Below are 25,962 nucleotides of genomic sequence, written 5' to 3' on the forward strand. Positions count from 1 at the left end.
GTTGGCTAACGGATGGATTCATCTAGAGGATCAGTCTTCATGACGGAGTCCGGAAAGGACCCCGCAAACACCTGATACAGGGTTTGCACTCTATCCGGGACTAACCACTGGATGTCGACGACACGCGGACACAGATGTTTCCTCGGGACAAATGACGCGTTACAGCTTGGAAAGCGGAAAATACTAAATTCCCTTTGGGAATGGACCTATATGACTTATAGGTATCGCCTAGTTGGTTTCTACCCCTGAGAACCGCAAACGGCCTTTGTCCGAGCTGGACATCAAACTGACGGATTTGGCATCCAAGGGCTGAGTCTGCTCTCCGGAGTTGCCCTCACATACAAATTGAGCTGACACGTCTCTATTCATAGGGTTCCCCTTAACTAGCCCCAGAGGTCTCTCGGACCGTGCCCGGACTCAGGATCAAGGTTGCAGAACCTTGGACCGTTCCGTGAACATTACACATGACCAAAAGAGGCGTTCATTCCGAAGTTGCCATGCTGGGCGAAGGATGCGGCGGAGTGGACTCCCGCCCCATCCCCATGCTACATGCTCCCAATGCATTTGTTGCCTGTGGACACTTTGGGACGGAGGGCACTCATCCCCTCAGAGAGCTGCTCGGCGTGGATGATTGGTTCTCTCCCTTGACTGGACATGAGAGAAACCCACATGGATTTTGCCATCAACATGGACATATTGAATCTGACTTACTCCCAGTCAACCCAGTTTCTGGTCCTTCATAGAATATTCGGTCCATGCGGTGCTCCGCCTCCCGAGGACCAAGATGTCCGTCTTCAAGGAAAATGCCAGGCATATGCTCCGCAACCTGCGGGTCACACTTAGGGGCCCAACCCGGTCGATGGACCAGTTGTTATTCGCCATCGCGGCCATACCTCCAAGATCCAGTACAATGAGCCGCTCCAACATGCCGCTTTGTTGGGTCTTCGGCCTGGTATGACCGAATCATGTGACCTTCGGACGAAGGTCATCTAAAACTTAATTGATGACTCTGACATAGGGGGACCTGGCCTACCTAGGAGTTTCGGACCTCAACCAACTTCGGCCTGGACTCTGGAGTCCAAAGGAGGGAACTCTTCACGCCAACTGCATGGAACTACCTGCAGGTTTGTTCAACATTTACAGCTTTCCCAGGGGAAGTAGTACTGCTCGCTACCTTCCGGCCTGGACTTATTACTGGTTGCCCACTTTGGACTGCAGTCAGATCTCACGTAGGATCGCTATCTATAGCGTCTGGACAAGTATTCGTCATTTGTGACAATGTCTGCGGGACGAGACACTCATTTGGTGGACGGCTTCACCCGACCATGGAGAGACCCCAATTGCCTCACCCTCCGGGGTCTCGAGTACTGGCGTGATTAAATTTGGTGCGAACTGCCATATGGAACAGTTCTCCAGCTGGCTGCCGGACCCTCAGCAAGGCGAGGGACGCGTTTTCCAAGCTTGGTCTCCTTTGGGGCGTACGCATCCTGTTTACCTCCAGGATACTTCAGGCTTTGCTTCAGATCGAATTCCTGGGAGTGTCGTTTCGCCTGGCCACACCACTTCAGAGGAGTCCTCCGTGCTTTCCCCTTTTGCTGGAGTTTGCCATGGGAAAGCAATCTACGACTCCCTGTCTCTTCATGTCCTGTATGGGATCCACAGGGGTAGCCTGCCATGACTGGTGTCTGGAGAGATGTTTAGGTCCCTATGGCTGTCCTCATTGTCTGGCTGAGTTGCCCTCTCAGGGTAGGATCGTATGGGGCCATTCACGTCCTATGTCAGCTAGAGGACGACTCGTGTGCGTTTCTCAAGATTCTGGCATTGGTAAGGATCTCTTGGTCTGCAGTCTGCCAAGAGGAGTATACCTTACGGGAACCCTATCTCTCACTATTCCTCAAGTCTAGTGGTATCGTGTGTTCTGTATTTCCTTGAGGAATGACCTGATGACAAGGACTTGCCTTGCACCAGTTTTTCCGCTTACGGTTTTCCCCAGTACATCTTGTATTTCATGGCGTTCTGACGTCATGGTATCGACATAGTGTCTTCTTCCTTCTTGCCGTTCAGTACATCGGTTTCTGCTCCGTACATATTTCATTTCTATCCGTCCTCTGTGTTGTACCCCTATTCTCCGGATAGGCCACGGCTCTGTTGACAGGTTGTACACGACCATGCAGATCCAGGTTCCGGTTCTTTCATCCGTCTACTCATTGGACAGCTGTTGATTTCTGCGTACGGCCGTTTTGAACTGTTTCTGCATCTTCGCTCGCCCGTTGGATTTGGTGGATCCTCTCATTGGCTGACCTTGAGAGTTCCTCCGGGACACTTTTGATTCGGGGTGCTGTCACCTCAGCAACTTTGGAAGCCGTTGGGTCCCTTCTGCATTTTCTCTACACCGCTGCTTGGTTAAGGGAATGGGTTTTTCCACTCGCCTTTTATTTCAGTCCTCTATGTCAGTGTTCCCCAACCCCCGGTCCGCGGACCGGTACCGGTCCGTGGATCAAATGGTACCGGGCCGCCCGAGGAACTGGGAAATCAGAGCTCTCCCTCCCCGGTCCGCAGGCACTATGCTGACAGCCGGCGGGGGGGGGGGGAGGGAGTGAGAGAGGACCCGGGAGCTCTTACCAACAGCTCCTCCGGGTCCTCCTCTCGCGAGCATGGAGCGTTGCCGCGGTTACCACGGCAACGCTCCAAATCTCGCGAGAGTGAACTCTAGCCCAGGAGCGCGGGCTAGAGTTCACTCCTACCACTGGGACCACCAATGAATCCCACTGGGACCACCAGGGAACAAAAGATGTCCCCCCCTCCTCCCAGTAAAGGTAAGAAGGGAGGGGGGACATAAAGTATATATTTTATTATTATTTTTTTAAAAGCCTCCCTACCCTCCTTCCCCCCATATACATACACTATACACACTGCCCCCCACACACACACTACACACACTGCCCCACAAACATTGCCCCCCATATAAACACTGCCCCCACACACACTACACACACTGCCCTACAAACATTGCCCCCCATACACACACTGCTCCACACACACACTACACACACTGCCCCACAAACATTTCCCCCCATACACACACTGCCCCCATACACACACTACACACACTGCCCCACAAACATTGCCCCCATACACACACTACACACACTGCCCCACAGACATTGCCCCCCCATACACACACTGCCCCACAGACATTGCCCCCCATACACACACTACACACACTGCCCCACAAACACTGCCCCCATACACACACTACACACACTGCCCCACACACACTACAAACACTGCCCCACAAACACTGCCCCCATACACACACCGTCTGCAAAGAAACAAGCTCAGGGTTCTCACTGATTTGGCATTCTAGTGAGTTAAATAAAATAAATCACTTTATATTCATTTTTGGTGTAGCTGTATTTTATTTTGAAGGCATGTTTAAATACAATTAAATTACAATTATTAAATCAAAACAAGCGGGCCACGGAAAAATTATCAAACGTTTACCGGTCCGCGGCGATAAAAAGGTTGGGGAGCACTGCTCTGTCATATTGCTTCTGGTTCTACTATTTGAGCGTTAAAATTGCAGATATGAAGCCTCATGTCCTGCCATAAAATTAGGGATTATTCTAGCCTCGGTGAGGGAATAATCTAAATTGTATTAAAGACAGGAGGCGAATATTTCCCGCCCTTTTCTTACGTTCCCTCCCTGGATTTGGGTCTTATAATTAATTGGGGATATTGTTATGTTTTGTGAATGCATTGTTTTACATAATAAAGGTTATTTCTATTATTCGGTGATGATTGTCTGTGTGCATTTTTATTCATCATGTTTGTGTTGTAATTATGTTTTGTCAATGCCTTTTAGTTTAGGTACATACTAGATACTAGGTCTTCATAAGATCTGTAGACTTTGTTTATTCATCAGGTATTATGATGTGCAAGTGATATTGTGTGGATATGATATCTTGCCTTGACAGTTTACTTTCACAATGTTTTCCTTTTTCTTGCAGTGTAATCTATTTTCTCTCTGGGCTTGACAATTATTTCTCTGGATGTGTCTGCTACAAGGTGGATTTGTTGGTTTCCTTGCTCTCCTGTTCGACCTCATCAAAGAAAGAGGAAGTGGAAGAGCCTGCTAAAGGGTTTTATACTACTGTTGCTTTGTTCTGATTGGTTGTTTTGAAACGTTCTGTTAACTGTTTCTTGCTGGAGGTTTCAGTAAAGAAGGTAAAGCAAATATTTACCTTCTTTACTGAGATTATTCCCTCACCGAGGCTAGAATAATCACTAATTGTTCAGAACATACTATTTCAAAAATATAGCACTTCTGAAGAGTTATTAATGACTCTTCAGACCATGTCAATACTGTTTAGAAATCAAGTAGGTGAGTGTCTAATGACAACTTTGTACATACTATTAGCACAATGTTATACAACATGGTATAATTAAAAGAAACAGTGTATGGGAGAGAAAAGCAAAAGGAAATCATAACATTAATTATTACGGTATATATAGAACCGCTGATACTGTATAGATGGTAATTAAGGAGAATAATGTTTACAAAAACGAACTAAAGGAGCATTTTTCATTAAGGCCTTTAGGGGATAATGTATTTAGTTCCAATGTCCAGAATGTCTCTCGTTGCAGCAAGAGCTTCCCTCTATCACCACCTCTGGCCATTTCTGGAACATGGTCTATGGCCAAGCATCTCAATGAAGAAAGTTGATGTTGTTTTTCTAAGAAATGTCTGGCCACAGGCTTATCCGTCTTTCCATCACGATAGGCAAGACGGATGCTTGACCTGTGGCCCCTTATTCTCTCGCAGAGAGCAGTCTCTGTTTTCCCTATATAGCTTAGTCCACAAGGACATGTAAGCTTATAGATCACAAACTCAGTGCGACAATGTATTCGATGGGATATTTTGCAAATCTTACCCGTATGTGGATGGGCAAAGGTTTTAGCTGGAATAATGTGACCGCAGGTCACGCATCCCAGACATCTCACGCAGCCATAGTTCTTTTTTACCACCGCTGTTGGATTATAACAGTGGATCGGGTCCGTCTTCACCAACATATCTCTTAAATTTTTATTTTTATTAAAGCAAAATATGGGTTGTTGCATTAGTTGTTTAGGTAAGGTCGGATCTTGTCTCAACATGTTCCAATTTTTGATAATGGATTTGGTTAAATCTTGGCTCGCTGTGTGTAGCTTCATCGGGAATACCATCCTTGTGTTACATTCTTTGTCAGATTTCTTCACCTTCTTGTTAAATTGTATTCTTGCCCTATTCAAGGCTTGATCCAAAGTTGGCTTCTTATAGCCTCACATTATGAACTTTGAGTACATAGCTTTCAATTGTTCCTCACATTGTTCCATCTGTGAATTACTATGGGATACTCGTAAGAACTGAGAAAACGGCAGTGCATCTTTTTAGTGATTTTGGATGAAAGCTTTCGTGGTGCAATAGAGTATTACAGTCTGTGTTCTCCGTATATAATTTATACTCTATCTTCTGGTTAAGCACCATCAGTTCGACGTCCAAAAATTGGATACATTTGTCGTCAATATGCGAGGTTACCTTGATTGGAGTAGGTAAATTGTTAATATAATCGACTAGTGACAGTGCTTCCTCTTTAGAGCCACTCCACAGTATTAGGATATCGTCAATGTATCTATAGTATCTCACAATTTGATCGTTGAAGTGTGTCAATATATGTTGCTGTTCAAAATTGTACATGTATGCGTTAGCATACATGGGGGCCATAGCTGCCCCCATTGAAGTACCAGAAATCTGAAGAAACCACTTAGTTTCAAAGCGGAAATAGTTGTTATTAAGTGTCAATGATGGGAGTTCCATAACAAACTCAATCGGTGGTCCTTGGTAATGTATGGATGTGGTAAGTAACTTTCTCATTGCTTTGATACCCTCTTCGTGAGGTATTGCCATGTATAGGCTGCTGACGTCCATGGTTATAAAGAGACCTTTGAACTCTGTAATTGAGTTCAAATCAGTTAATAGACTGTTTGTGTCTTTAAGGCATGTCGGAATAGCTGTAACTGGTTGTTTAAATAGATGGTCCAAATATTTTGCGATGGGTTCTAGGATGCCATCAATTGAAGACACAATTGGTCTCCCCGGTGGTTTAGTGAGACTCTTATGTATTTTAGGCAGCCTGTATAAAATCGGCGTTCGTGGTTGTTGTTTCTGTAGATGTTCAAACAGGTTCCTGTCGATAAATCCTGCTCTTAAACCCATTACCAATGTGTCCTCAATTTTGTGGACAATACTATTTGTGGGTTCCCATAATTTATTAAAGTCTGATTTCAGGATATTTGGAGGACATATACTACCTATATATCTGAGTAGATAGAGGTATAGCCATTTGGCTTTGGATTATTTTTCTGACTATTCACCTACATGGTATGAAAATTACGTACAATAGACCTACATATTCCAAACATATTTTAATTTGATTCTATGTCATTTTCCAACTGACACCTTCTTACGGAGCTTTTGCTCTGAAATTAGGCAATTGTCATCACTTTATTTACAATTAGGGGTTAAGCCCCAAGACACCACTGGAGTGTCTGTTTGGTGTTTCAGTCTCAGAGTAGGGTGGTCACACGGATCTCCCTGCCCTATTCAATGTTTCTCTAAAGTATTTTCTTTTTATTTTCACAACAATTAAAATTCACGTATAAAAAATAACAGCTCTTCTCCCTGGCGAGGTTCATACACCGTGTATCCATAAACCCTTCCTGGGGGTTGGTCCAAACTTCTGTGCACCTTCGGTAAGGTATAGAAGACAGAAACTCTTGGAAAATCTATTTTTAGAAATGTATACTCGTTCTCATTTAGAATGCCTGCTTCCCTTCCCCTGTCCAAAAGTATCTTATGTTCTTTTACATTACACAAAGCAACGTTAACGTGATGTACCAATGATTTTTGGGGACTCTAGCAAATTGCATGAGGACTTTTTGTTAGATTTGCTCATGGTTTTTCATTTGAATCATTCAAAAAAGGTGACTTATCACGCCCACTCAGGTGGAGATTATTTCAACTGAACTGCACTATTGGGTCCTATTTTCTTTTGTATTTCATATATGATGTGCATGTTTAAAGATCCCACAAAACATATAAAGGTTCCACTATAGATCCTGATTGAGCCTATCTGCAATACCCTACAACAAGAGACTGTATTGCTTTAAGCAAATACATTTTGAGCCAGCAGACTGCCCCTTGCTCAACAATTTACCATTGAACAAGAACTATCTTTTGTGAATTTAAAATGATCTATTATTCATTTAAGTATCAAAAATTGTATAGTCTATAAGTATATATTTAGAACTAAACAACCAGTGGTGTCCTCAGAGTTTTCCAAACAGCCCGAGTCACACCTCCCTAGGTGTGACTTGCAAAGCCTTCCTAAACACTTAATGTAAAGAGAGATCTAATATTTCACCTTCCTTTATCATACATTCTGGAGATGACCACTAAGGGACAGGGAGGGGAGAGCACCAGTAAGGGACATGGAAGGGAGGGGGAAAGAACACTAAGAGACAGGGAGGGGAGAGCACCAGTACAGGACATTGAGGGGAGAGTGTTATGGGCAAATGCAAATATTACAAGTTTTAGAATGAAATATTGTATTTCTTAAACTGTGTACTTTGTCTTTAAGAGATATTGACAAGGTGTTAGAAATGGAACATATTGTTTTTCATAGATGTTTCTTTAAGCAATAACCTCAGTGCATAATATGTTTGCACCATTTTGTCCCAGACGAATTACAATAACAATAATGCATAAACAAGCTTCAAGGCTATGCTACGACTCTTTCAGTACACAATATACTGTGGTAACCCCAAGTTAATGGAACTTCCCCAAATCCGGGAATCTCCCACGACTGTGCACTTACGTCTTAGTATAAACAACAGATAAGCTATTCAGACTTTAAGATGCCATCTTGAACTAAGTCAGGAAAATTTCCATGACGTATGCACCCTTTAGTTATGGCCTTGTATCTTTGCCAAATTAAGGGAGGTCCTAAATTGATTTAAAGTAGACAAGTTACTTTTTCATATATGAACTATGGTGACTCTAATATGATGACACTTAAGGTATAAATAAGTGTACTTTTAAATGTTAAGACACAGAGGAGAGACTTGGAGACAGACGCTGCTCCATCTTAAAATGACTGAGAGGCTGACATGATGACATGTTCAGAAGGGTATGTTAACCTATTAATGATATTTGCAAGCATTTAATTTCATCTTATAAACTCTGCTATAATGGATTTGATATGTCTATATTTATATTTTTATATAATAAATATCTAAAAGACAAAACTATTGCTTCCAAGACAATCCTTATTTTATATTGTATTCTCAATTATTTATATATGTAAATAGAGGATCTCTTACTAACTATATAAAATTATGGCTAAGATATCTGTATGGTTAGCCCTACTAAGTTCTATGCTTTAAGACATTATAGTGGTAAATAAGGGAAACGCCAGCGGTTACAAGAGGAACACTAAAGGACATGGAGGGGGGAAGTGGCACACAGGGGGCCTGAATGGGGAGAAAGACACACAGAGGAACATGAGGGGCTAGAAAGACATATAGAAGAGCACCAGTAAGGGACATGGAGGGGAGGGGAAACTAAGGGACATAGAGGGGAGAGTGGTACACAGGGGGCGGCTGAGTTGCATGTGCATTCTTGACCCCGAAGTGCATGACTTTGCATTTCTCTACGTTAAATAAAAGAAATGGTTTTTCAAATTATATCCTCAGCTACATGTCCGATAATACTCAGTTTCCCTTGGCTCCAGAAACACAATCCACGTTTAGATTGGGTTGAAGGAGAGATTGCGAGTTGGGGTGAGAGATGCAGAGGTATTTGCTTAAGGCAACCACAACCACAACCAATTGGTACCATCAATATTCCCATAGCGCCTCCCCTAACCACAGAAATTCCGCCACAGTATTTAGACTTAAAGGAGGTATTCAACAAGGTCCAGTCAGAGGTGTTACCACCACATAGACCCTATGACTGTGCCATAAATTTGTTACCAGGCACTATGCCTCCTAAAGGAGGAGTATATGAACTCAAGACAATCTTTGTTTAGAGGAGTATATAAAGGATGCTCTCAGGAAGGGTCATATACGCAGATCCTCCTCACCTGCTGGGGCTGGGTTCTTCTTTGTTTCTAAAAAAGAAGGAGACCTACACCCTTGTATAGATTATAGGGGTTTGAATAGAATAACGATAAAGAACGCCTATCCCATTCCCCTTATTTCTGAGTTATTTGACAGGTTGAAAGGAGCTCGAGTCTTCACTAAGCTCGACCTCAGAAGTGCTTACAACCTAGTCAGGATTAAGGAAGGTCATGAGTGGATGACCGCGTTTAATACTAGAATGGGGCATTATGAATACCTGGTTATGCCGTTTGGATTATGCAATGCTCCAGCGGTATTCCAGGATTTCATTAACGATGTCCTTAGAGAGTATCTCCACATGTTCATTTTAGTATATCTAGACAACATTCTCATCTATTCCCCAGACCTGGAGACACATCACAAACATGTGAGAATAGTACTTAAAACCCTATTAAAGAATAGTCTCTAATGTAAGCTGGAGAAATGCCAGTTTGACCAAACGGAAATACAATTTCTTGGATATGTTATATCTCTGTCTGGTTTCAAAATGGACTCACATAAGTTGGAAGCAGTCTTACAATGGCCGTTGCCCAAGGGTCTCAAAGCTACACAACGCTTTATAGGTTTTGCGAATTATTATCGCAAATTCATTAAAGGTTTTTCCTCTGTAATCTCTCCTATTACCAACTTAACCAAAAAAGGAGCAAATTGCAAATCATGGCCCAAAGAAGCAAAAGAGGCATTTGAACAATTAAAATATTTATTTTCCTCAGCACCTGTCCTGACCCATCACGATCCAATCAAGCCCTTTATTCTAGAAGTAGATGCGTCAGAAACGGGAGTAGGAGCCATTCTGTCTCAAAAAGAAAGTCCTGATGCGCCTTTACATCCCTGTGGATTTTTATCTCAAAAACTCACACCTGCAGAGAGAAATTATGACATTGGGAATAAAAATGACATTGGGAATAGGGAACTATTGGCCATTGTAGTTGCCCTTAAGGAATGGAGGCATCTCTTGGAAGGTTCCAAAGAGCCACTTCTGATTTTTACCGATCATAAGAATTTGGCTTACATTGGGGACGCTAAGAGATTGTCCTCTCATCAGGCTAGATGGTCATTGTTCCTCTTCCGATTCAATTTCGTAATTGCATATAGGCCTGGGACCAAGAACACTAAGGCAGATGTGCTGTCTAGATAGTTTGAGACAGATGAAGCCCCTGAACAAGAGGTATTACCTATCATACATCCAGAATGCCTCATTGCCACTACAGTTTCCGAAGTCTCTTCTCCACTCTTCTGTGCCATAATAGCAGATCAAACTCAGGCACCCGTGGAGAAACCTGTACTTTTCACCACCATTTAAAAAAAAAAAAAAAAAGGTACTTGATCTATTCCATGATAATCTAACAGCAGGTCATCTTGTAGTCCATAAAACTTTCTCTGCTATCTCCAGGAGGTGTTGGTGGCCTACATTTAGGAACGACATCAAAGATTATGTCAAATATGTTCCGTTTCTAAAGTTCCTCCTAGATCACCTCCTGGACTGTTACAACCACTGCCCATACCTAATGCTCCATGGACCCATTTAGCCATGGATTTCATTGTGGATCTACCCAATTCAAACGGGTTCAATACAGTCCTTATGGTCATCGATAGATTCTCGAAGATGGAACATTTTATTCCGCTTAAAAAATTACCATATGCTCAAGATCTAGTTCAGAAATTCTTGAGAGAGATCTTTCGGTTGCACCGTGTACCCCAAAACATAGTGTCTGACAGAGGTACCCAATTTATTTCTAGGTTTTGGCGTTCCTTTTGTAAACAATTGGGTATCGAACTCTCCTTTTCGTCAGCGTATCATCCTCAAACAAATGGAGCAGCAGAGAGGGCTAATCCGTCTTTAGAAGCCTATTTATGTTGTTTTGTCAATGCCAATCAGTCTAACTGGTATGAACTCATGGCTATGTTCGCCAGGAACAACGCAACTCATGGATCTTCTAATCATAGTCCATTCTTTGTAAATCAGGGTTATCACCCCACTGTTTTCCCTTCTGAATTTTCAGACACGGACATTCCTGCTTTAAACACCCGTTTAGAATCTATTCATGATACTTGGGATTCCATTCATTCAGCTCTGCAAAAGGCTTCGATACGTGCGAAAGTCCAAGCTGATAAGAAATGGGGTGCCAATCCTGTCTATCATCCAGGTGACAAGGTGTGGCTATCCACATGACATATCAAACTTAAGGTTCCTTCCATGAAATTTGCCCCTCGGTACATAGGTCCTTTTCAAGTCATCCGACGTATCAATCCAGTGGCCTATTCCTTGGCACTTCCTGCTCATATGAGGATTGCCAATATGTTTCATGTATCTTTACTCAAGCCCCTTACTTGCAATCGATACACTAGAATATCCACACCTCCTCCACCCTTGGTAGTGGGTGACCAGGAGGAGTACGAAGTTCGTTCTATAATGGATTCCAAAATGGAGGTATCTTGTCCTATCTTGTTGACTGGAAGGGTTATGGTCCCGAGGAACGTTGTTTGGTTCCTGCTGACCGGGTTTATGCGCCCCGTCTTGTCCGGTCGTTTCACAACCGCTTTCCTCTTAAGCCCAATCCTTCCCGCCCGGTGAGCGGTATTCGAGTGGGGGGTACTGTTGCGCTCACCGGCCCGCCTCGTCACACGGCCGTGCCCGACCGGCACAGACTCGCCGACAACACGAGCTTACCTGCTCGTCGGCGAGCCGGCAACCGCTCCCCCAGGTCTCCCGGGCATCGCGCCCAAATCCAAGATGGCGCCGACCGCGTGGTCGCATCCATCTCTAGCTCCGCCCCAAAAAATTATACTAACGTGTGTGTGTGACGTCACAACGTCAACGCACACGCACATTTTGGGGTCAGAGGTCGCCCTCTGACCAATCAGAGCATAGAGAGGGATATTTAAATCCCTAACTCACCCCAGTACCTTGCCCTGTCGTGGTTTCCGTTTCCTGAGAGTGCTTTATATTTGTGTATCTGATTTCCTCGTATCCTGATCTTGGCTTTTCCCTGGTTATTCTGAATTCTGGTTTCCCTGACTTGGCTTGTGTTTACGGTATTCCTTGACGGCTTCATTGACCTCGGCTTTCCCTTTGACCATTATCTGTCTCTAGCGTATTAGTCCGGCCATTCTAAGGTCCGGTTTACGCTATGTCCTTTTATATTCCTTTCCTTGTATATGTATATGTTTACATAGTTTCTGCGTGCTGGACCACACTAGTAGTCGTGCCACCAGTATGTAGGCATGACTACTAGAAACCTTAAAGTGAGACGGAGTGAGCACTGTAGAAATATTAAAAAAGGCCACCTCGATCACTCAGTCTCTAAACACTTCTGCACACATAACAATGACACAAAACTTCTTAAGTGTATTGGCATAAAAAGATGTGTAATACCATGGAGAGGTGGTAACATGAAGAATATACTTGGTAAATCTGAGATGGAATGGGTTTTTAATTTAAAAACTCTTACTCCGTCTGCCTTAAATGTTGATTTTGATCTGTTTAATTTGATCGAATTTTATCTATATTCTTATCTCTTACTTTTACTTTTGTTATACTACAACCCTCATTAATATGCACCTCCTGATCTTATCCATTATGCCTGGAATTGTATTAACTACTCCTGTACCAATATGCTCCATACTGATTTGCTATATACTTTTTATGTATATTCCTTTCTATGTACCCCCATTTACTATGCATCTTATCCATTTATGTATTTTATGTATTTTTATTCATATGTACTTTCATTCATATTTATTTTTATTTCCTCCACCCTCCTATCATTCGAATGCCGATATCCTCTACATAGAGGTTTGGCATTTATGTGCTTATACACTCTCCTCCAACCATGCATGCCCAGTACGTGGTTGGCTCTCTTCCCCTCCCTTCCCGGTCCACTCCGCCAGCCGCATCATGGCCGACGGCACCTGACTGATCGCATGACACGATCAGTCACTCCCACCTACCCCACCACGCCCCCCCTAGACTGCGCTGACAGGCGCTACTGTACTACAATCCCCATAATGCACTGCCGACCGGGACATCCGCATCACGTGACCCACACGAGTTAAGCATTGAATTGCTGTTACACCCTTCATTTTTACCCCAAAACAATTTATATGTACTCACATCACATATATCTCTAATCCTAAACACTCTAATATGTACTTTTATCTGTTACTCCTAAAACTGTTTCTGATTAGCCAATCACATTTTTGGTGCAATATCTTAATTACCACAGCCCTATTTAAACATCCCCTGCCAGGTTATTATTTTTATTCCATTCTGAAGAAGCCACGTATGGTGAAACACTTTTATGGTTATTTAATCTTGTATTTTACTGTGTATTTTAGAACAATAAAAGTTTTTTTGGCTACCTTACCGTACCAATCCTCTTTTTATTGCACTCTCTATGCACTTTAAACTTTTTAAATTATTCCTGGCATTTTAAACATTCCTGGTTACTTTTACGTCCACTGCCAATTTTACTGTTCCAGTACGCCAAGAAATCCCAGATGGGGATCATACCACCAACGCCTATTGATAGAGCAGTACCTCTGCTCTATCTTTGTGAGTATTATTTTATCTTCTATTTTACTGTCTTATCCCATCACAATTGAGAGCACTATTGTTGCATTTTATCCTTCTCTCTTGGAGCTTTGGATTACCAGACGGTGCTGACGTACGTACTGCCGCTACATATCCCATAAGCGGGGATGATACCGCTGTACGCTATCCACACCAGAGCTGGTCATAGCTCCCTCAAATGTGAGTTCTTTCTTTCTCTACCTATTGCATACTGAACCCCATCACAATTGAGAGCACTATTGTTGCTTTCTATTTTCTTTTCCGAGTTTTCGACTACCAGACGGTGTTGACGGAGACTCCTTCTCTACATATCCCATAAGCAGGGATTATACCGCTGTACGCGATTCACACCAGAGCTGACCATAGCTCTCCCGAATTTAAGTTCTCTACTTCTGTTATTTACTGCACCTTGAATTTTACATACTGCACCATTGGTCGCCTCTACCTCTCTTGTATTTTCATATACTGAACGGTCAACACCAGACGCACCTACCTCCACCAAGAAACCCTATCAAGTATCCCCGACTATCCACTGGTATCCTAGCAATATTTTACTTGACTTCCTTTCTCCATTTGGCGCAGCCCTTATATATCTTTTTCTCTATTTGTGTTTACCCACTGAAGGACCTGAGGGGTTTTCCTTTGTTTGGGTTGCTGCCTACCTCTACTAATTGTGTGTTAATTAGCGCTGAATTCTTTCCCTTTTCATGTTTATCAAACATATACCTAGCATTCACAGTCTTTTATATGGTGTCAAACATGATAATTTTGAATTTGGCAAGTAAATTACGTCATAGTCATGTGGTCGCAATAATGATCGAAAATATAGTTATTAAAATAATTTTAAAAAACTATATAGCATGAAAGATATAAATCTATAAAAACAAATATTCAGATTAGTTAAAAACGAGTACTAGAACGTAATCTAATTAAGAAAAAAGAAAGTGGGCGTGAAGAGGGAGTGATGGGCTGACGTTGGCTACAACGTCACAAGCCCTGCACCTACAGTGACCAACAGGCTATCAGAGAGCAGAGCCGGAGCGAAAACGGGGAGGAGGAGGCTGGCAAAAGTAATACTGACTGGCATAAAAGGTAAAAACATGGTTAGAAGGAAAGCCACGTCCACAATGTCCGATTTTAGGGGCGGGATCGGGAACAGACTAGAGGGACATAATATCATAAAGATTGAGGTCTAAGATGATAGGGTGTTGTGGGTCACATGACAACTTATGGCAGCCATATTGGGAGGGGATAGGGATAGCAGGACAATAAAGTGGCCATATTGGGAGGGGGAAAGACAATTTAGAAATTAAAGTGTCAGGGAGTATATAAAGATCATATGAAAAGGAAACAAAAAGTGGATAACAGATAAGGGAGTAAAATAAAACATAATTGTAACGAGCTGTGTGTAACGGAGCTCCGTGTACCCCGACCGAGTACCCTCCGTTGATGGATGCTCCTAGCGCTCTCAGAGGACTCCAAGCACTGCAGACGACACCACAACCACCGCAGGCTCCACAACCGCCGTAGCTTAACTGGAGCCGCGCCGTCTTCCTTCCACCCTGGATCGGCTTCTGTCCTCCAGGACCGTGTGGGGAAGACCTCTCCTCCAGGAGAGCGTAACAGGAACAAGCTCTTAAAAGAGCTAAGTGATTAAGAGCTCAGGGGAATATGCAGAGCATAGCAATCCCCAGTGTGATATAGCAGTTCCCTCCAATAACGAGACACGGCTACGTATTGAGGGTCAGAAGAGGTCTCTGGACTGGAACACCCAGCCTGCTTTTTATTTGGATAAGGTACACACAGGACACTCCCAGGGGGAGGATGAAATTAACCAATAACAGCATAGTACAGCCCACAGGTTCCCTCCCCTCAGATAAACAGTTAAACCAATTATTACATACAATAAAAATACAGTTTTTACACACACACACTGTAACTTTAAAACCATACATCCAATTTCAATAAAAGTTGCATATTCAGACTCAGCATACATCAAACATAAACACTTCCAAAAATCAGCCAAATCCCTCCAGTGGATCAAAAGTTAGCTGGAAGTCCTTTATGACCGACCGCAAGCACAATTTCCTGCCCAAAACAGTTCCATAGATTTGGGCTGTGCGGTCGGTCAATTTCATGCGAAAAAAACGACTAAGTCCCATTTCGAACGGGACTTAGTCTCTGGAGCTGCAAGTTCCGTATGGGAGAAGGTAAGGGTCAGCGGTGTTCGGCAAAATGTGTAGCCGATTTCAGTTCCACAGAATCTTTAGCATACACCGCTGACTGCATTCGAGGAAACCAAGATGGCCGCCGCCACGTGCAATTGACCGGCAGTAACCTCACAGCCTGGGAGGTAAATTGCCTGCACACTTTAACTTCTGGGTGGTCTGCCTGTGTGGTACTTGGTTCAGTAAGCCCTATTTACTGAACCAAGTGGGGGAAAGCCAGGAACAAGTTATTTTACCGGTCTGGGGACATAGTCTTAAAGGGGCATTGTTCAGCAAAGTCACAATATGTCCCCAGACGGTTCTTAAAGGGCCATACACACCCAATAAATGTTAATAAGTTTTCAGGAGCACAATCTTCCAGGGGCCATAGTCATGAGGCAGGAGGCTGGCAAACATGCTTCTCCACAATCCAGGGAAGCAGGGCAATTTCTCATTTAAAGGGCCAGTTACAAATAGCGATTTGTAACACATCTCCCCTTTGGGGGGAAGACTAACCAGGCACCTGACCTTCTGTCGGTCAGTGCCTCCGTTAGTCGATCCACCAACCCACAATAAACAGATGTCCGAGTAGCCCCCCCACAACATCAAAGTACAGGAACAGCCCACCCACAACACACAGTCACTGCACCTGGGTATTTGGCTGTGGTAATGAGGCCACATGCCGAGGGTACTTGAAGGGCAGAGGCCAACTGCACTCTGCCCAGATGCCAGCTCTTCTGCTGGGGTAGCCTGCAGGACATCAGGCTCTGGACCAGGGACAAAGGTAGGGCAGAGGCCGACTGCACTCTGCCCAGCTGCCAGCTCTTCTGCTGGGGTAGCCTGCAGGACATCAGGCTCTGGACCAGGGAAAAAGGTAGGGCAGAGGCCGACTGCACTCTGCCCAGCTGCCAGCTCTTCTGCTGGGGTAGCCTGCAGGACATCAGGCTCTGGACCAGGGACAAAGGTAGGGCAGAGGCCGACTGCACTCTGCCCAGCTGCCAGCTCTTCGGCTGGGGTAGCCTGCAGGACATCCGGCTCTGGACCAGGGACAAAGGTAGGGCAGAGGCCGACTGCACTCTGCCCAGCTGCCAGCTCGTCTGCTGGGATGCTTGGGACATAGTCCGGCTCAGTAGCCAAGGGAACATGGACGTCAGTAGGGGTTAACATTGCCTCTGTTAACTCTGGTGCCACGCTAGGAGTTACCTGGGGAGGGGAATTTGTACTTACCCCCTCCTCTGGGTGTCCCGGTGAGGGTAGTTGGGGATCTGGAAAGGCTGTCCAGCATCCCTGTAGGTCAGGCACAGAGACCACGGTCCCATCTGCGCCGTCTGGGGGATTGGTGTCTCCCCTTGTTAGGGTAAGCTGCCGCTGGGGAGAGGGGGTGCTGTGCTCCTTTCCCGGAAACACAGGCTGCCGCTGGAGAGGGAGACCGCCTGTCTCCACTCCCGTAACATTGTCCTGTTGCTGTAGAGAGGGACCAACTGTCTCTGCTCTCTGTAGGACACACTGCTGCTGGGGGGGAGGGTCGGCGCCTTCGGCCCCCTGGGGTACACACTGCCGCTGGAGAGGGAGACCGCCTGTCTCCACTCCCTTACCATTGTCCTGTTGCTGTAGAGAGGGACCAACTGTCTCTGCTCTCTGTAGGACACACTGCTGCTGGGGGGGAAGGACGGCACCTTCGGCCCCCTGGGGTACACACTGCCGCTGGAGAGGGAGACCGCCTGTCTCCACTCCCTTACCATTGTCCTGTTGCTGTAGAGAGGGACCAACTGTCTCTGCTCTCTGTAGGACACACTGCTGCTGGGGGGGAAGGACGGCACCTTCGGCTCCCTGACACTCACTCTGGGGTTGGGGATCTTCCCAGTTAACCTCTACGATATCCTTCCAGCTGAAGGGCTCTAGACCTGGTTCTGCTTGTCGGGTAGGTTGGGGCTGCACGGAGCTGAGCAGGCGTAGGTAGTCTTGCTCCAGCTCCCACTCCCTTGTTACCAGGTGGGTCATGTCTTCTCTCACCTCGCGTTCGTCAGCCCAGACATACATGCCCATCCGGTAGTCGTAGATGTCCCAAAACCTAGACTCCTCCGTGCTGCCGAAATCAAGATCCTCCTCCATGGCATCCTGAAGTAGACCAGGACCATCATAATCATCCCCCTCCGGTAGGTCGTGCTCGGCCGTCCAGGGAGTGAGTCGAATGGTATGCCACCAGAGGGCCTGGTATGCGTTGTCTAGCCCGATCTCTCGCCATACCAGGGTCTCCAGTCTTGCCACCCACTCATCTAGGGGCTGCTCCCCCAATAGACATATTCGCATTGCCACACGCTTCTGTAGCCGCTGCTCATCACTGGGGAGGCCCTCACCTCGCCGCCACTGGGCATCTTCCAGGGCATCATACCAGAGTTCCCTTCTGGCTGCATCCCTGTAATCTGCTGCCTCCTTCTCCTCCTCATCATGGAACGCTGTCCGCAAACCAGCTGATTCCATCCTGTTGTAGCCAGGGGCGCTGCCCAATGGCTAGCGTTGCCCTCAATTGTAACTCCAAACGTTACCAGTGTCTCTGAGCTGCTTCTCCTCGCACTAGGACGCCATCCCACCGCTGCCACCAATGTAACGGAGCTCCGTGTACCCCGACCGAGTACCCTCCGTTGATGGATGCTCCTAGCGCTCTCAGAGGACTCCAAGCACTGCAGACGACACCACAACCACCGCAGGCTCCACAACCGCCGTAGCTTAAGTGGAGCCGCGCCGTCTTCCTTCCACCCTGGATCGGCTTCTGTCCTCCAGGACCGTGTGGGGAAGACCTCTCCTCCAGGAGAGCGTAACAGGAACAAGCTCTTAAAAGAGCTAAGTGATTAAGAGCTCAGGGGAATATGCAGAGCATAGCAATCCCCAGTGTGATATAGCAGTTCCCTCCAATAACGAGACACGGCTACGTATTGAGGGTCAGAAGAGGTCTCTGGACTGGAACACCCAGCCTGCTTTTTATTTGGATAAGGTACACACAGGACACTCCCAGGGGGAGGATGAAATTAACCAATAACAGCATAGTACAGCCCACAGGTTCCCTCCCCTCAGATAAACAGTTAAACCAATTATTACATACAATAAAAATACAGTTTTTACACACACACACTGTAACTTTAAAACCATACATCCAATTTCAATAAAAGTTGCATATTCAGACTCAGCATACATCAAACATAAACACTTCCAAAAATCAGCCAAATCCCTCCAGTGGATCAAAAGTTAGCTGGAAGTCCTTTATGACCGACCGCAAGCACAATTTCCTGCCCAAAACAGTTCCATAGATTTGGGCTGTGCGGTCGGTCAATTTCATGCGAAAAAAACGACTAAGTCCCATTTCGAACGGGACTTAGTCTCTGGAGCTGCAAGTTCCGTATGGGAGAAGGTAAGGGTCAGCGGTGTTCGGCAAAATGTGTAGCCGATTTCAGTTCCACAGAATCTTTAGCATACACCGCTGACCGCATTCGAGGAAACCAAGATGGCCGCCGCCACGTGCAATTGACCGGCAGTAACCTCACAGCCTGGGAGGTAAATTGCCTGCACACTTTAACTTCTGGGTGGTCTGCCTGTGTGGTACTTGGTTCAGTAAGCCCTATTTACTGAACCAAGTGGGGGAAAGCCAGGAACAAGTTATTTTACCGGTCTGGGGACATAGTCTTAAAGGGGCATTGTTCAGCAAAGTCACAATATGTCCCCAGACGGTTCTTAAAGGGCCATACACACCCAATAAATGTTAATAAGTTTTCAGGAGCACAATCTTCCAGGGGCCATAGTCATGAGGTAGGAGGCTGGCAAACATGCTTCTCCACAATCCAGGGAAGCAGGGCAATTTCTCATTTAAAGGGCCAGTTACAAATAGCGATTTGTAACACTGTGGGTGGGAGGAGACAAAGTATCCTATCTAATTTATCAATAGAGTACCCACCCACTTATTATGAGTGCAGCTGGGGGGGACACTAAATCCCCCCTTCACTTTAATTCAATACCCACCAGCTGGCCACAGATGATGAATAGGTAGACACTATGCCCTTTGCATATGTATATAGAACTCCACTGTAGAGGCAATATCCCGCCCACAAACTTTATTTAATTCTGGTATGGGGCATGGGAGGTTGTATGTTACCCATGACTTCCACTCTCTCATTTTATTACAAGGAGCAGTCAGCAGCTGCCTGCTTTTTAGCAGATTTGCCCTACTCAGAGAACCAAATGACATTTGATCACTGATTCATTCAGTTCAGTTTTTGTTTTTGGACTAAATGAATGATGACCAAAAATCTTGGTTATGTAGTCAACTTGAGAATATGAATGCACATGTCTAATGCATAATTGTTTTAATATACTTACACAAACACAGAATTTCATTTAGCTGCAATGGTTGTTTTTTTACTAGATCAATCAGACTACTTCTAAGTGTGTGAAGCAAAGTTAGAAGGAATAGTGTTTTCTCTGGCTTTTTATTTCTTTTTATTTTAGTACATATGAAATCTAAAACACAATTTTGAATATCATCTAAATTCTAGTTAGAATGTCAAAATCAGTGCAATATTTAGAAAAACACACATGCAACTTTTTAACTTATGTTTCAAAATGATATCATGTGACCAGTTTTTTACTTAATCACAGTTAAAACTGTGCTCAAGTTATTGCGTAGAGCTAATGGTTGAAAACACATACCATAGAGATCCTGAATTCCATTAACGTCATCTTGTGAGAGCCGGAAGTTTTTAGTGTAAGTATAGATTGGTGCCATTAAAGCTCCTGGATCATCAGAGTGCTCAAGTCCCAAAGCATGCCCAAACTCATGAGCGGCAACTAGAAACAAACTATAACCTGAGAGAAAGAAAATCAAAGTACTAATTTATAAGTTTGTTATTGGACTGCTTTCATACAGTAAAAATCCAGTTACTATAAATAAGTTTGCTATGTATAAATCTTACACCTATTTCTAGAGCTGGCAATATATTTATATTTAAATTTGCTTCGATCAACACTAGAAAGTGTTTCATTGTTAATTAACACACCATACTAAAACATACTTCTTTATAGAACACATCATGAAGAGACTGTAGCTGTATTAGTCCAGTGATGTAGATGTAAAAAAAAAAAAAAAAAAAAAAACAGATAAAAAGTGTATCTTGTAATACCTTTTTTTTATTGGACTAGCATATTTTTTTAATGACAAGCTTTCGGTAGAGCATCCCTTTCTCAAGTCTAATGCATTTCTGAGCAAGACAACACATTCAAAGTTGAGTTGTGATACATGAGTGCAGGTATGGCAGAGGTTTATTAAAAAATAGACCCCTTTCTTGCAGAGGGTCGTAAATATATTCTGTGAAGATCACAGAGTGAGAGTGGAAAGAGAGAAAAAAACAAACAAAAAACAAGCAAACAGTGCAGAGGATGGTGCTAGGAGGGAAGAGTAAAACATAACTAGAAAAGCTACAATTTCTGGGGAAATTGTGTGAAGTGTTCTTGCCTCCACCAGTAGTCTACAACTGGAGTGGGCGGAGTAACTGTTATTATTTATTTATATAGCACATTTAATTGCAATGTTGTTGCCCAAAGTGCTTCACAGTTACATTAAAACATACAGTTATAAAAACATTAGCAGGTGCAAAAGGCCCTGTCTATGACATCACTTGCTGCTGCAGCCTGGCACAGGTCAGAGTATGTTGGCGGTTGCCATCTTCAAACTGTCGTATTTTAAAAACTATACATCCTACAGCGAATAGCTTTATATTGTGAGAATCATAAGACCCAGACCTACATGTTGATGCATAGTATGTCTCTGCAATATTAACAATGAAGGCACAGTCACAGTTTAGAAATTGCCCTTCAAATGTGAGCTTTTCAGAGTGGAGTTTCAATGAATGTCAGTGGACTGCGTAAATTGCAAACAAATGGTCATATTGTGAAAACTATAAGGACTATGACTTAGCTGTGGACATTTTTAGTGGCAGCAGGGATAGCTGAACGTTTTGATATAATATTTGTGTAGGTGGGCCTGAAAATGAGGGAGTGGTGGCAGTTTAGAAATCATGTCCTGATTTTTCAGCTTTTGCCAGCTCCCACTGTAGCTTTGCCATTTATTCCTATGGGACAAATTTCGCCACAAGAACGACAATATTCCGAGAACCATTCGCCGAAACGTTCCACAAAGTAATAGCAATCTGATCGGGAACAATCTGCACGTTTTGGTATATTTTTGTCTATGTAGTGTAAAAAACTGTGGGAGGAGTTAGGGTGGCAAATTTGGCTATAATAATAATAATATATTTGTGAGATAACATTAAGTGGTCTGGCTTTGCAAGAACACTTAACTAGAAAAGCTACAATTTCTGGTGAAATTGTGTGAAGTGTTCTTGCCTCCACCAGTAGTCTACAACTGGAGTGGGTGGAGTAACTGTTATCATTTATATAGCACATTTAATTGCAATGTTGTTGCACAGTTACAGTAAACCATACATTTATAAAAACATTAGCAGGTGTACAAAAGACTTTGTCTATGACATCACTTGCTGCTGAAGCCTGGCACAGGTCAGATTATTATGGCGGTTGCCATCTTCAAATGGTCATATTTTAAAAAAATTAAATCCTACAGCGAAGAGCTTTATATTGTGAGAATCACTACTATACATTATGATGTATAGTATGTCTCTGAGATATTAACAATGAAGGTACAGTCGCAGTTAAGAAATTGCCCTTCAAATGTGAGCTTTGCAGAGTGGAGTTTCAATGAATGTCAATGGACTGCGTGAGTTGCAAACAAATGGTCATATTGTGAAAACTATAAGGACTATGACTTAGCTGTGGACATTTTTAGTGGCAGCAGGGATAGCTGAATGTTTTGATATAATATTTGTGTAGGTGGGCCTGAAAATGAGGGAGTGGTGGCAGTTTAGAAATCATGTCCTGATTTTTCAGCTTTTGCCAGCTCCCACTCTAGCTTTGCCATTCATTCCTATGGGACAAATTTCGCCACAAGAACGACAATATTCCGAGAACCATTCGCCGAAACGTTCCACAAAGTAATAGCACACCAATCGGGAACAATCTGCACGTTTCGGTATATTTCTGTCTATGTATTGTAAAAACTGTGGGAGGAGTTAGGGTGGTCAATATGGCTATAATAAGAATAATAATAACTAGAAAAGTTACAATTTCTGGGGAAATTGTGTGAAGTGTTCTTGCCTCCACCAGTAGTCTACAACTGGAGTGGGCGGAGTAACTGTTATCATTTATATAGCACATTTAATTGCAACATTGTTGCACAGTTACATTAAAACATACATTTATAAAAACATTAGCAGGTGTACAAAAGGCTTTGTCTATGACATCACTTGCTGCTGCAGCCTTGCACAGGTCAGAGTATTTTGGCGGTTGCCATCTTCAAACGGTCATATTTTAAAAACTATAAATCCTACAGCGAAGAGCTTTATATTGTGAGAATCACAAGACCCAGACCTACATTTTGATGCATAGTATGTCTCTGCAATATTAACAATGGAGGCACAGTCGCAGTTTAGAAATTGCCCTTCAAATGTGAGCTTTGCAGAGTGGAGTTTCAATGAATGTCAATGGATGGCGTGAGTTGTAAACAAATGGTCATATTGTGAAAACTATCAGGACTATGGCTTAGCTGTGGACATTTTTAGTGGAAGCAGGGATAGCTGAACGTTTTGATATAATATTTGTGTAGGTGGGCCTGAAAATGAGGGAGTGGTGGCAGTTTAGAAATCATGTCCTGATTTTTCAGCTTTTGTCAGCTCCCACTCTAGCTTTGCCATTCATTCCTATGGGACACATTTCGCCACAAGAATGACGATATTCCGTGAACCATTGGCCGAAACGTTCCACAAAGTAATAGCAATCCGATCGGGAACAATCTGTTTTGGTATATTTTTGTCTATGTAGTGTAAAAACTGTGGGAGGAGTTAGGGTGGCAAATTTGGCTATAATAAGAATAATAATAATATATATGTGAGATAACAGTAAGTGGTCTTGCTATGCAAGAACACTTAATAACTAGAAAAGCTACAATTTCTGGGGAAATTGTGAAGTGTTCTTGCCTCCACCAGTAGTCTACAACTGGAGTGGGCGGAGTAACTGTTATTATTTATTTATATAGCACATTTAATTGCAATGTTGTTGCCCAAAGTGCTTCACAGTTACATTGAAACATACAGTTATAAAAACATTAGCAGGTGTAAAAGGCTTTGTCTATGACATCACTTGCTGCTGCAGCCTGGCACAGGTCAGAGTATTTTTGCGGTTGCCATCTTCAAACGGTCATATGTGTATGGATGTGTATGGACTCAGCAGTCTATGTGTGTGTGTATGGACTCAGCAGTTGGTGTGTGTATGGACTCAGCAGTCTGTGTGTGTGTATGGACTCAGCAGTCTGTGTGTGTGTATGGACTCAGCAGTCTGTGTGTGTGTATGGACTCGGCAGTCTTTGTGGGTGTGTGTATGGACTGAGAAGTCTTTGTGTGTGTGTGTGTGGACTCAGCAGTCTCTGTGTGTGTAGACTCAGCAGTCTGTGTATGTATGTGGGTGTGTGTATGTACTCAGCAGTATGTGTGTGTGTGTTTGGACTCAGCAGTCTCTCTGTGTGTGTATGGACTCAGCAGTCTGTGTGTGTGTGTGGGTGTGGGTGTATGAACTCAGCAGTGTGTGTGTGGACTCAGCAGTGTGTGCGTGTGTGTGTATGGACTCAGCAGTCTGTGTGTATGGACTCAGCAGTCTGTGTGTATGACTCAGCAGCCTGTATGTGTGTGTGTAGGTACTCAGAAGTATGTGTGTATGGACTCAGCAGTGTGTGTGTGTATGGACTCAGCAGTGTGTGTGTATGGACTCAGCAGTCTGTATGTGTGTGTGGACTCAGCAGTCTGTATGTGTGTGTGGACTCAGCAGTCTCTGTGTGTGTTTGGACTCAGCTGTCTCTGTGTGTGTGTGTGTGTATATGGACTCAGCAGTTTGTGTGTGTGTGTGGACTCAGCAGTTTGTGTGTGTATGGACTCAGCAGTTTGTGTGTGTGTGGACTCAGCAGTCTGTGTGTGTGTGTGTGTGTATGGACTCAACAGTGTGTGTGTATGGACTCAGCAGTCTGTATGTGTGTGTGGACTCAGCAGTCTGTTTGTGTTTGGACTCAGCCGTCTGTGTGTGTATGGACTCAGCAGTCTATCTATGTGTGTGTATGGATTCAGCAGTCTGTGTGTATGGATTCAGCAGTTTGTGTGTGTGTGTGTGTGTGTGTGGACTCAGCAGTCTGTGTGTGTATGGCCTTAGCAGTATGTGTGTGTAGACTCAGCAGTGTGTGTGTATGGATTCAGCAGTGTGTGTGTGTGTGTGTGTGTGTGTGTGTGTGTATGGACTCAGCAGTATGTGTGTGTGTGTGGACTCAGCAGTGTCTGTGTGTATGGACTCAGCAGTCTGTGTGCATGGACTCAGTAGTCTGTGTGTATGACTCAGCAGTCTCCATGTGTGTGTGTGTGTGTACTCCGCAGTCTGTGTGTATGGACTCAGCAGTCTGTATGTGTGTGTGGACTCATCAGTCTCTGTGTGTGTTTGGACTCAGCAGTCTGTGTATTTATGGACTCAGCAGTCTATTTATGTGTGTGTGTGTGTGTGTATGGATTCAGCAGTCTCTGTGTGTATGGATTCAGCAGTTTGTGTGTGTGTGTGTGTGTGTGTACTCAGCAGTCTCTGTGTGTGTATGGACTCAACAGTCTATGTGTGTGTGTGTGTGTGTGTATGGACTCAGCAGTTTGTGTGTGTGTGTAAGGACTCAAAAGTCTGTGTGTGTAAGGACTCAACAGTCTGTGTGTGTATGAACTCAGCAGTCTTTGTGTGTGTGTGTGTGTGTGTACTCAGCAGTATGTGTGTGTGTGTGTTTGGACTCAGCAGTCTTTGTGGGTGTGTGTGTATGGACTGAGCAGT

At 44.0% G+C, this 25,962-nt stretch overlaps 1 protein-coding gene across 1 annotated transcript in view; it reads right to left on the reverse strand.

Moving 5' to 3' along the window:
• The window catches only part of MMP2 (matrix metallopeptidase 2), a 740,650-nt gene that overhangs the window by 225,977 nt on the left and 488,711 nt on the right, over window positions 1-25,962 (reverse strand). Inside the window, exon 8 of the mRNA XM_063437965.1 lies at window positions 20,698-20,853. Within this exon, the coding sequence (XP_063294035.1) occupies window positions 20,698-20,853 (156 nt within the window). The remainder of the gene's footprint in view (window positions 1-20,697; window positions 20,854-25,962) is intronic.

The sequence above is a fragment of the Pelobates fuscus genome, chromosome 12 (assembly GCF_036172605.1).
Source record: "Pelobates fuscus isolate aPelFus1 chromosome 12, aPelFus1.pri, whole genome shotgun sequence".
Taxonomy (NCBI): domain Eukaryota; kingdom Metazoa; phylum Chordata; class Amphibia; order Anura; family Pelobatidae; genus Pelobates; species Pelobates fuscus.